General features: G+C 39.7%; 1 protein-coding gene across 3 annotated transcripts in view; it reads left to right on the top strand.

The window, feature by feature from the left end:
• Nucleotides 1–2,410: 2,410 nt before the first annotated feature.
• FAM13A (family with sequence similarity 13 member A) overlaps nucleotides 2,411–12,009 on the top strand; it is a 75,559-nt gene continuing 65,960 nt past the window's right edge. Inside the window, exons 1-3 of one of the 3 annotated variants that reach the window (XM_053461598.1) lie at nucleotides 2,411–2,445; nucleotides 7,039–7,228; nucleotides 9,445–9,654. In XM_053461598.1, coding sequence (XP_053317573.1) covers nucleotides 2,419–2,445; nucleotides 7,039–7,228; nucleotides 9,445–9,654 — 427 coding nt within the window. In that variant the 5' untranslated portion in view covers nucleotides 2,411–2,418. Of the gene's footprint in view, nucleotides 2,446–6,815; nucleotides 7,229–9,444; nucleotides 9,655–12,009 lie in introns of those variants that run through there. The other 2 variants (XM_053461599.1, XM_053461600.1) reach the window with 2 other exon arrangements.

Below are 12,009 nucleotides of genomic sequence, written 5' to 3' on the forward strand. Positions count from 1 at the left end.
GATCTTCTGCCCGTTGGGCCTGCTTATATCTGGATTTAGCTCTGTTTCTCCTCCTCGTATATCCTTTTAGCCAGAATCTTCTCTGGAGTCGTCCACAATAAAAACTTATTTCCTTGTGTTGCAACTTACACTACTTTGCCTTCTCCACCCTATCCTTTTCACAGCCTTTCTATTTACCTAACGCCTTCCTCCTCTGCCCTATGTATTCACATTTAAGTAGACATGTCAATTGCCACTTGATAACCTGTGCAAACATCCTACAAACGGTTTCCATAGTACCGTAAACTTCAGGTCCAAGGACAGGTCACCGAAGGTTTCCCTCTGGCTCTGCTTAGTTTACATAATTAGAATTCAGTGACAGTTCCTATATAACTACAGATTGTCTTGGGGGCAAACATGTAGCGTACAGGCGGGGAGTTGGGTGGAAAGAACTGCCTCTATCTCCTGCTTAAACTGTTTAGAAATCTGTTCTGCCTTTAGCATGGTCTTTCCTGTATGCACATGGACATTTTTAAAGCATGATAAATGATCGTAGTATTAAAACATATTGTGAAAAAGTTCTTGGATGGGACTCGGAAAGAAACAGCTTTTTTAAAAAAAAAAAAAAATAAACAGTTCAATACAGGATTTCATTTCACTGGGTGCTCCGTTTCTACATGTCTTCTGACTTGGTTTGAAGCCAGCAGAAGGTCAAAGATAGTGAAGCATTTAAGAAATATGAGTTTACATATTTCTTCTTTGTTTTTTTTTTTTATTTCTCGGTGCATTCAATGAGAAAATGCAAGAGTGGACTGGGAGATATCGGTATATAGGCCTCAGAAACGAAAGTGTTTACACATTAAGTAACCATAGGCTGTCTAGATAGTAGGACCAAGAACAGTGGCCTACCAGGCATTTGCCCTTTGTGACCCAAGGCCAGGTCAGACCTTGGGGAACACCTCATGGTGTCATGGCCCTGCTTGAGCAACATGTGACATCACATGCTCCAGTTTCATGGTGCGTGATATTTTAAAGTTGGTAAGTACATGGTTCTAAGAAAAGTATAATGTGCTATAACTTTATGATGTCCTCAATTTAATGATTTTTTTGATTCACTGAGAGGGTGGTAGCTCAACCATCCACCAGAAGTGATTGAGGGTAATGCAGGAGATAGACACATGGCTGAGTTGAAGACAGGACAGGTAACCAAGGTTTTTTAAAGCAGGCTAAATGGGTTGGATGGTTCTTATTTGCTATCAGATGCTGCGTGCCAGTGTCAGAATGGCTGAGCTGGCCCTTCATAATGAATAAATTATGAATTATTGAATGCCATCTTTATTCCTTATACAGGACCAGTGGTCCTTGCAGGAGAAACTTACTATGGGTTGCCCTTTTATAATTTACAATTAAAGAGATAGCTGAATACCCGATACAGCCCCACCAGCAAGCCGTGCATATACTTCCTAAGGTCCTATCTCCACCCGGGCTACATAGAGGTGGCCAGTAACTAGCAGGAATACGCTCCCATTAAAATCAGTGGGAGTGCATTCTGCACGTGTGCTCTGTGGGTTTTTGTAGAGCCCCTGGAACTCTTGTGCAATCCAGAGTTGGTGAGTATGTGTGCATGCGCGCTATTGCACATGAGAAGATGTATTCAGACAAACAAATGCCATATAAATATTCGAGGAGTTAATGAAAGCGGACAAATGTGTAGAGGGGATTCTGACAAAAAAATTATATTAATTAAGAGGGGACACTCGGCTATTGTATGTATCCACTCATACTAGAAAAGAGGGTCATCGAGAGAGAGAGAGAGGATGATGACTTTCGAGTGTACCAGCTTTTTATTATTATTATTAGCTTTCACTGGCATTTTCCGTGAAGCGGTTCATTAAGATCACATGTTAAGTAAAAATACTTTTTAGCTGCCTCCTAGTAATAGAAGGGCCGGGTTTCTGGACTCACAGTGAAGTCTTAAGTTCCCGGTCTGCCAGCCCTAAACAGGATTAAAGAACAGTACATTAAACTATTTATCCCAGGTACAGAAAAGGTGGGGGTGGGGTGGCAGGAGGGCATTGTGATAGGATTTATTCACACTAGCCACTAGAATGGTGACCATTCTGTTTTGATGCTAATGCATTTAAGGCTTCGGTCACATGACCCCTCACTATTACCAATACACTGTCTGGGGCTAGGATTTCCACTGCGTGCTGCTGATCCCAGCCATGTGGCTACTTCTCTCGATCAGGGATCAGTGCAGATTTGCTTTGTGAATTACATATTTTTGGCTCTGCGTAATTTTAGCCCGAAAGGTTTTTTTTTTTTTTTTATACACCCACCCGGAGGTGTAAGACGGGAGAGGTTGCTGAAGGCTTTCACCGTTCCTTAATGTTTTCATCATCCCATTTACACCACTTCTTTCAGTCACTTCCTGAAAGAATGGGAGCCGGAGCCCTAAGTGTTTGTGTAAGTACCGACATTGTATTGTGTTCCTCTCAATCCCCGTGCTTAAGATCTTTTTTTTCCTTCGCGACGGTGGCTAAAATAAAATAGTTGTGCTGATTTCTGCAGAAGCGCTGCCCTGTGCCTCCTTGGTTTATTGTTTAAAGAAGTCCGATTTACGTTGTGACATATTTTCATGCATAAGCAGGGAGCCGTTTGTGAATGCTTTGCAATACAATAATGATCTTTTGTAAAGGTTTCCAGTTGCTATGAAGAATGTATGTATGTGTATATATATTAATAACATATATGTTAAAGGAGCAAACATCTTAGAACAGGAGATTGGGGTCTTACATGTAATGTGAGAGATTTTTTAACCTTAGAGTGTGGTGGATAGGTGGAACAATCTTCCAGCAGAAGCAGTAAATGTTATGGGATAGGCATCAGGCTTTGCTGATTATAAAACAAGACTGAGAACCAACTTTGAAGTTTCACAGCAGTTAGATTATTACAGTTATTTATTAATGTAGCATAGTGCATAGAATATAACTCAAAATAAACTGAATGGATCTACTCTACCGTCAAACTAGATGTACGTTGATCATGTAGGTTGCATTAAAACATTAGGTAAAATGAACTAAAATATCTCTTAGGTTTCTGGCGGGGAAGGACTGGGGTCTAAAATTGTCTGTGACGCTTTAGGGCCAGCAGCCGATAAGAGACACCGGATGAAACAGCGTAGTGCGTGCGCATGTGTGTCTAGTAGGTGGCTGCATGATGCCATATGATTTAATGCACAGAATGACACATACGGTGTTCTTTAAGCACTAAATTAAGGTCCGCTCCTCCAGTGTTGTCATGATTTACAATATTATGCAGAGTTCTGGAATAACAGTAAATGGCCTGTTCACTAAACCATGATTTGGCATGAGGTTTAAACATTTCAACTCCCTAATATTACTGCGCGTTATGAAGGATGAACCAGCTCAGCACTCCTTGCAGGAGAAGCCCTAATACACAGTAAGGCCAGTACAGTGTTACACTGCTAAGCCCTGTTGTAAATATGTATATATCTGTATCCGTTTGGCTAGTGCCATTTGTCCCTTGCTTTCTTACTTTTAACTAAGCACATTAGGCTCATGCAGATTGTTATACGAACCATCAGCTCATTATCATTATTATTATTATTCCTTAAGTAAAGACTCAGACCTTAATCAGCCCTTGGTCTTGTCTTAAATTCAGGGTAGCTTTATGTTTAAATTCCCTCAATATATTAGCCTCTACCGCTTCTGCTGGGTGGCTGCTCCATTTTATCTACCACCCCGAGTAAATATCCCTTCCGTTCCTTAGCCTCAGGCCCTCTAGTTTTAGATAATGACCTCTTGTTTTAACATTTTTCTCCTTTGAAACAAACTTCCTTTCTGTGCTAAATAATTTCAATGTTTCTATTATATCTCTGCTCTCTCTTCTTTCCTCTAAGCTCTATGTATTGAGATCCTTTAGTCTTTCCTGAAAAGTATAGTTTTATTATATTGTCATCTATTTTGTTGTTGTGCTACCGCTGACATGCATTTTGTTAATATGTTTCCTTGTGCCTGCCATGGACTTCCTAAACATTGAGCTGCTTATTCATACAAAGTATCTAGTTAATTCTGCATATCACTGCGTTGCCTGGAAAATATCAGTAGCACGCCTTGTTACCAAATGTTGTCCTGGGGAACCAAACATACTCTCTAATCTTTAGGACATACAGTGCTTTATTTACTCGCTTCTGCTATATCTTTTATATTTGTAATCTTAGTATTTTAGTACACATCCCATCTCTCAGCAGCTGGTTTATCCCCAGCAATAGGGACTTTTATTGGAAATGTAAGTCATTTGGAAGGTATGCTCTCAATCTCTAAATCTGTGGTGTGTGTGTATATATATATATATATATATATATATATATATATATATATATATATATATATATATATATATATATAGTTATCACACTTTAACTGGTCCTAAATATTATGAGGTATTATATGTTTGAGTATTTAATACATTTAGTAACACAATGGTAAGCAATGGCCCTCCGCCCAACAGAAAATTTATGTTGAAATCCATGTTGCTAACCACAATTCAACGGTAACCTTTCTTTGTGTCTCTTTAAAGTCCAACTCCAGAAAGAGCGGATGATGATGAGCTTTGGTACCTTTGCTCCTTGGCTAATAATCCAGGTTTATGGACAAGCCATCATTATCCCCAAGAGAATGAGCAGATCCTTGTTTGTAGTCATTCCAGGTTTTAGTTATTTCTCATGTGCATATATGTGAGGGTGAAATAACGATTTCTGAGCAGCTATTGTATAGCGCTGCAGAATATGATGGCGCTATATAAATCAGTAAACAATAAATAATAACAAGGAACTCTAAATTGCAAAGTGGGGCTTATGCCAGTATTGTGAACTTGTCATGGGCCCCAGAAAACAACATAAACATACCTTGGAAAAACTATAATAATCAGTACCACCCACTACCTGCCTTGTCCTGCCCACTTTTTGCTAGCCCCACCCCTCTCAGTATTTATATAGCGGGGTAGGCCTCTTGATTTGGCAATAAAAGTCCATGCACTTACTTATTTATGGCCCCTGAACAATGGTATGGTCCAACTTTGGTTCCCAGGCTCTGACATGGTAGAAAACTAATTATTAGTGCTTTGGCAAAGCTAAAAAAAATGCTTTAAATAATAGCCACCATTCTGTAATGCCAGAAGCCATGTATTATTTGGTGTGAATGCCATGCATTACCCTAGGGCAATAAATCCGAAGAGCACCAGGGTGAACACTTATGTTCTAAAGTCTTTCTGAAAACTGACATTGTTGCACATGCAAACAAACACACACACATTGTATTAGTGTTTCCATAGATAGTATGTAGGCAAATGACTGGAATAAAGTTTGAAAAGTGGTCATATCGTCAGGCATGATATTAAAGGAGGAGAAATGTTAGAACAAGACCAAAGGGTCAGAAATTTAGATGTAAGGAAATTTTGCTTCAACAGAGTGGTTGATAAATGATACACCTCCTATTAGAACTGTTAGAAGCTAATATAGTGAGAAGGGAATTAAAACATGCATGGGATAGGCATAGGGCTTACCTGAATCTAAGACAAGACTGAGGACTGACTAAGGTCTGAATCTTTAGATCAGGAAAAATGAGTAGGCTAGATGGTCCAAATGGTTCTTATTTCCCATCAAATTCTATGTAAAAGTTCCAAATTATATTCCAAAAATATGGAATTGAAGTGAATCATGTCATCCACTTGAAGGAGTCTCTATAGCTGAGCCCAATGGTTGGAATTTAATTGGGCTTGAAGGAGCTGGGTCGAACTACTCTCCTCATGTCCTAGAGCCAAATCTGGTTAGTCTTGGCCCTAAGTTAGGAGGCACTTCACACCGTTATGAAGTGTTTTTGCTGACATTCAACTGGTTGCTATGGTGATAATACTACTTTTCAATCTTGATAGTATTAACGCTTTGGATGAGTTTTAAAGGGATATTGGAAAGAAAAAGGGAGAAAAGAAACACTGAAATTATGTGTTTAATAGACTAGGGCCAAGTAAAGGTTGTGTTCTCATCCCTTTGTACAGTGCCGCAGAATATGATGTCACTATATAAAACAATAAAAAATAATAGGTAGAAAAGCTGTGCTGAATGGTTCATATATATATATATATATATATATATGTATATATATATATATATATATATATATATGTATTTCTAAATTGCAATATTTTTGTACATTTGGCATAGGTGTCATTTGATTGCGGCCCGTATACTGTAACATCACTAGGAAACCCTAAAGTTACTGTTACAATCCCCTTTCGTTTCATTCACCCCGAGCTCTTGTTTCAAGGAATGTGTGCGTGAATTAAATGACCGTTTCCGCTTTAATAGCGCCGACATAGAACGCATCTAGACCCCAGCCTTATGTTCCCGAAACAATTCTTTGCGGATGTCAGTGGACACTCTGCCTGTTCAGATGTAAACAGAAGGAGACAGCCAAAGGTCTGCTCCAGCCACCAAAATCTCCATACTTCCTGTCTACATAAACAGTCCTCCCCCGACCTTGCTGAAAAGCTCTGGGTACATAACTCTTTAGTTGCCAGAGGCATCAGCCCTGGGTGTTTAAAGGGTTACATCCTCTGATGCAGGCGAGTAAGCAGCAGGGCTTCCCTGTGACTCTGAATTGTATGTTAATTAGTCGCCCTGCCGAAAGGTTACTGTGGTAATGCAGCATGGATACGGCGTATGTGTTCTTCCTGCAAAAAGCCCGGCTCCAGCCCCTGGTTACAGGGAAGTTCTCTAAGTGCCCCACCCCCGTATGGCAGGCTCTGTGTGCGTATGTGTGTGTGTTACAGTGAGTGTGAGCTCTGCAAGCCATCACACAGCGTCCGCTGCCGGGGCAGTCACACACTCATGCTTACGGAAGCCTGTTGATTCTCTTTAATTTTTTTTTGCTATGGCACAAGATGCCTAAATTCTTAAGCCGACAATACAAGAGCCAGAAAATGCAGCCCCCTGTTGTTTCTGCTCACGATTGCTCTCTCTTCCTCTACTCCTTCAAGCAAAGCAAAGCTGCCGTACGATTGAAAGAAGATATGAAAAAGGTGGTGGCGAGGCCTGGCAGAGGGCAGCCTTCCGTGCCACGCACAAAAGTGTTTGGGGCGCAGCTTAAGGACTTGCACAAGGAGGGACTGGTGATGAACAGCGTCCCGAGCGTGGTGTGGAGTGTCGTGGAGTACTTGAGGAGTGAAGGTAACAATCATTTTCTTTACTTTACATGTGGTTTAGTGAAACTATGCAAAGTTTTTCTTTTGAAGAATCAGAATATCTGCTATAGTTGCCTACCAGCAGAAAAGACGCTATAAGAGAAGACTTGATTACAACAACAACAAAAAAAGTATTTGTTTATGTGCCAGGAGGAAAATAGAACAGAAAATATCTTCTCAGATAAAGATTTAAGATTTAACTTCTTTAGTAAATATGTAAAGTCTGTGTATATGAAGTGTGTTTGTGTGTGTATATATATATATATATATATATATATATATATATATATATATCCTTTTAGTAACATTCAGGAGTGTCTTCTACCAGCTTTATTATATCCATTGCGGTAGTGCATAAACCACCAAAAAAGAGATCCCAATCTACATACTGGTCTCCTGGATCTCACTTTTTCACAGAAACCTAGAATTTGACTTCCACTTTTATTATTATACTTCAGATTATATATGTGGAGGAGACTGTGGACTACAATTATAAACACGGGTATTTTAGAGAAAAAGTTCCCTTTTTTAAAAAAAGTTCTACAATGCAGTTTGTAGCGCTAGATGAACTATAATGGTGTTTTCCTTCAACTAATTACACGGCTATTCTAACATTCCCCTGGTGTGTCTCAAAAAATCGTTCCCTGTTAACTAGAACATGAGTTGTTAAAATACAGGATGGGCTCTATTGAACTATATTTTTTCACATAGCATGTATCACCTAGGGCTTTTAATGTGATATTTATATCAGTATGTATCTTAAACGTTATTGATATTTAATTTATACATAAAAAATTAAAATATTTGCAAATGTTTCTTTTATCCTTTTCAATATAAGTAATCCCCTAAGGCAAATAATCAAAGAAATCAGAATGTAATCCCTGTGATCAATGCACTATCCAATAGAAAAGCCCATATAATAACACTTTTAATAAATGTCTTAAAAAAATCATATGGAATGCAACGTAAATGTAACCACAGCCACCTGAAGCAGCTTTGGAGCCGCTTTGAGGTTGGCAGTTATTATTGCTCTTTCGAAACGATGTTACTGCAGTTATTATTAGTTATTGTATGACAAGTGACCCCCAATCGATGTTGACCAAAGATTTCTATTGCAACATAATATTAAAGAAGAGACTGCGGTTAAATTTCTCCGACTCCATAATCTATTGGAAGAGTCGACAGATACGGAGCCGTCTTTGTGGAGCTACCATGCAGGAAAAAAGGAGACAAAATCAAAAAGGGAGAATTCTTGCGCGTTTTACACTCTGCACAAAAAAGAAGGCCATCAGTTTGTGATATTTTAGATGTTTTGTGTATTTTTTAACATTGAAATTTGTGAAATAAAGACGTTGTTCCAAATGAAACATGCATTTCATTGTATACATTTTGATGAATGAGACGGTAGCGCACACGCTAAGGTGGCACAGGAAAAAGTATATCTAAAAGCTATAGTGTTCCATCTGTAATAGTATTATAGCCCACCATGATCTGAGTTTAGTATAATCACCAAACAGAGAGAGCCCTGTCTCATTGCCATAAAGCGATAGGGCACAGCTGATGGTTGATGCTAGCAGAAGAGCCCCATAGAAACTGACATCAGATAAAAAACATTTGGCCCATTTTTCTGGTCTGGTCAGTCAGGCGTGAAGCGCCGGCACCCGAGACAAACACCTCACGCTCCCAACACTGCACTCTGGGCGGCGGCGGGGAGCAGAGGAGTCCTGGGTTTCTGTCAGTCAGGGGGGCCCAAGAGTTGCCGAGCGGTCGTTTTCAGCAACCGCTCGGCACCCCTTGGGCCCCCCTGACTGGCAGAACTCCAGGGCCCGGTCGCAGTCGCGACTCCTGCGACCCCGGTAGTTCCGCCACTGTGTGGATCCCAAATGCCAAGTTTGATTGAGTTGGTAGTAGACTTGAGTTGCATATATTGCTCAAGAATTCACTAAAGTCAACTGCACTGACATCTTGACCACATTTCAAGTTGATTTAAGCCCCGAGTAGTGAAGAATTGCAATAGAAAGCATTCCAACTGGTCTGGCCACAAAGTCGAGTTGACAATTAAGTTAAGCAAGGGGACCACTTCAACAAAAGAAATGTGAACCCTCTAGAGAAGGGAACGTTTGACCCAGAACTGCTCAAACCCTCTATAAGGCAGGCTAACAAACTAGAGAGCCTTCTCACCTGGTTGATTTTTTTTGGCAGGGATGACTCAGGAGGGGCTATTCAGAGTGAATGGAAACGTCAAAGTGGTCGAACAGCTGCGTCTTAGGTATGAAACTGGAGAACCAGTGATGCTGGCAGATGACACGGATGTCCACTCGGTCGCCAGCTTACTTAAACTGTTCCTCCGAGAGATGCCAGATGGTATAATCAGTGCTGGAATTGTCCCCAAGTTTATTCAGGTTTACCATGGTAAGTACAGACTGAGTCAAGTGCGTCTACCCTTCAGACTTTTGATGTCTCATCGGTTCATTGCAAAACATTTTAATGCTTTTTAAGACTGAGGACTGTGGATACACAGGGGAGCTTAAGAATAGCGGATTTCTGGATTTTCAAAAACATCAAGTTCATCTTTAAATAGGGTAACATCCAATGTGGCCTCATGTATGAAACCAAATGTTGACAAGAATTAAGCTGTGGAAGGGATGGTGTGGGCTGCATAATTTTAATTATGAGAATGTGAAGAAAAACATAAGTCAACAACATGCATCCGACTTTTATTAGGGAGATTCTAAAATAGCAGATATACCTCAAAGTTAACAAATGAGATCAAACAACACATCATTGTGGAAGGGACACAGTTCTTCTCAGTCGGACCAATGGTGTTGTTGGCTGCCCTCAACTTTAGTTACTGTTTTCCCATGTGGCCTCATGCATGGGGATGGACCACCCTGACCAGCATCTGCACTACCTTCCAATTCAGCCCAGCTGGGTTTATGGAAAGTATTTTTGTGTTGTTTTCTAGTGTGTCTTGACAGTATTGTATTTTGCACTTGTATCCACTGTCATGGGAGTATGGGCAGTATTGATATACTGCATTATTAACGAGCTTTATAGTGTCTACCAAAAGGCCCTCAGTGTGACACTCCTTGAAGCCATTTCATAATGGAAAAATAAGTTTGTTCTGGTGGAGAGTACCTGCGTGTAAAGGAATGTCCACTATTTTGAATTAAGTAGATTCTACTCCAACGCTACTCGCTTCTTTGTTTTAAGTGGTGGTTTTCACTTGCGAATTGTGCTGCAGAGTCTATTTTTGTAATAGGAATTTATGGATAACCTCCGTAAACAGACTGTAAACTTACACTGAATACTATTATTACATGTATTACATACATATTCCTCTGTACTATATAGGTTAGACTGTCTAGATTTTTAAAATGTGATCCAATGGCCTCTTTTATTTATGTCATTCAAACAGCTTTCTGTACATACAGAGGAGTATGGCACTGTTTTTGGTCTAACGCAAAGAAAGTTGTAATTAGTAATAAAGAAAAACCTTCTTCACAATCAACATTGATATATATAGAATTAACTCACATACATATGAAATATGCCTAAGGATAAAAATGTTTTTTCCCCCCTTTAAAGGTTAATGCAAAGTTAAATCTGAGATGCAGTCCTTCGCATCACTGCTCAATGAAGAAACCTCTCAAACACTTTCTACATTGGTAAACAAAGGCCGCGCCTTACACCGGCGAGACAAAGCTTGCGCTCATTATTACTAGATTATCCACTGTGAAATAGTACATTTGTGGGAGTGAATTTGTTAAGTAATCTAGGATTCCTTTTACAGTGGATGTGATGCGTGATTCACCGCACTGAGAGCCAAAGTGAAAATAAGCATATGCTAACTTCTTCTTCTACGGCTTTCACAACACAAAGCTGTCGGGCGTTAAGTTTGTAGTTTCTTAAAGGGGAACTTGCATAACAAAGGATACAATATTTTTTAGCAGTACGGAATAATGCAAATATAAAGTGAGTTATTTAGACAATAGTTCAGGGTTTGGGGGTCCATCTGTCTCAGGCAGCACAGCACATTCTCTTTTCTTGACTCATTTGTAGTTTCTGTGGATCTGCGATCCCTCTTTGGTCCGGGAAAAAGTAGCGATTTAGTGATCTCAATTTGTATAAAAGTAGCCGATCGCTTGCTCATGGGGTCACAAACCAATTTTTGTTTTGAATATAATGGCAATCTTTCCCCTCTAAATCACTAGGTAGTGAGTTTAGGATCAGACTGTAGTTTAGTTGTTGGGTCTGAAAGGATTTTTTTCCATTGTTAGTGTACTATTTTCTGTTAAAACTTAAATTGTTTGTTTAAATAAATAAATAGAATTGTTCTTTTCAAAAATAATTCATGGGGAGCTGTAAACATAAAAACACGGCTGGTGAGCCAATGTCCACTTGACAGTCAACAATAGAAGACCATATACTTTGCACTCCTGATGCAAGCCTTATGATAAAGCAAAAGGCAAGTGCGGTGCTACCCGGTCTCTGTAGATGAAGCTTCGTACTTTTCAATAAATTTGATTTGTTGCTGGGAACTTGTTGCCACAATATCTTTCTTCTGGTGCTTTGTGTCCTAGGTAGGAGTCCCCATTTCTCTCATACTCTCCCCAGCTCGGTGTTGAGCAGCTGCTATATTACATACATAGCTTAGTCCACACTGGCAATTTAAATTATGGATAACATACTCTTGTGCATCATTTTAATTTAATCATGTTGTTAAAATGATTGCAAGAAGGGCATGGAAAAGTTGCCATGCCGGGT

Source organism: Spea bombifrons, chromosome 1, assembly GCF_027358695.1.
Source record: "Spea bombifrons isolate aSpeBom1 chromosome 1, aSpeBom1.2.pri, whole genome shotgun sequence".
Lineage (NCBI taxonomy): Eukaryota > Metazoa > Chordata > Amphibia > Anura > Pelobatidae > Spea > Spea bombifrons.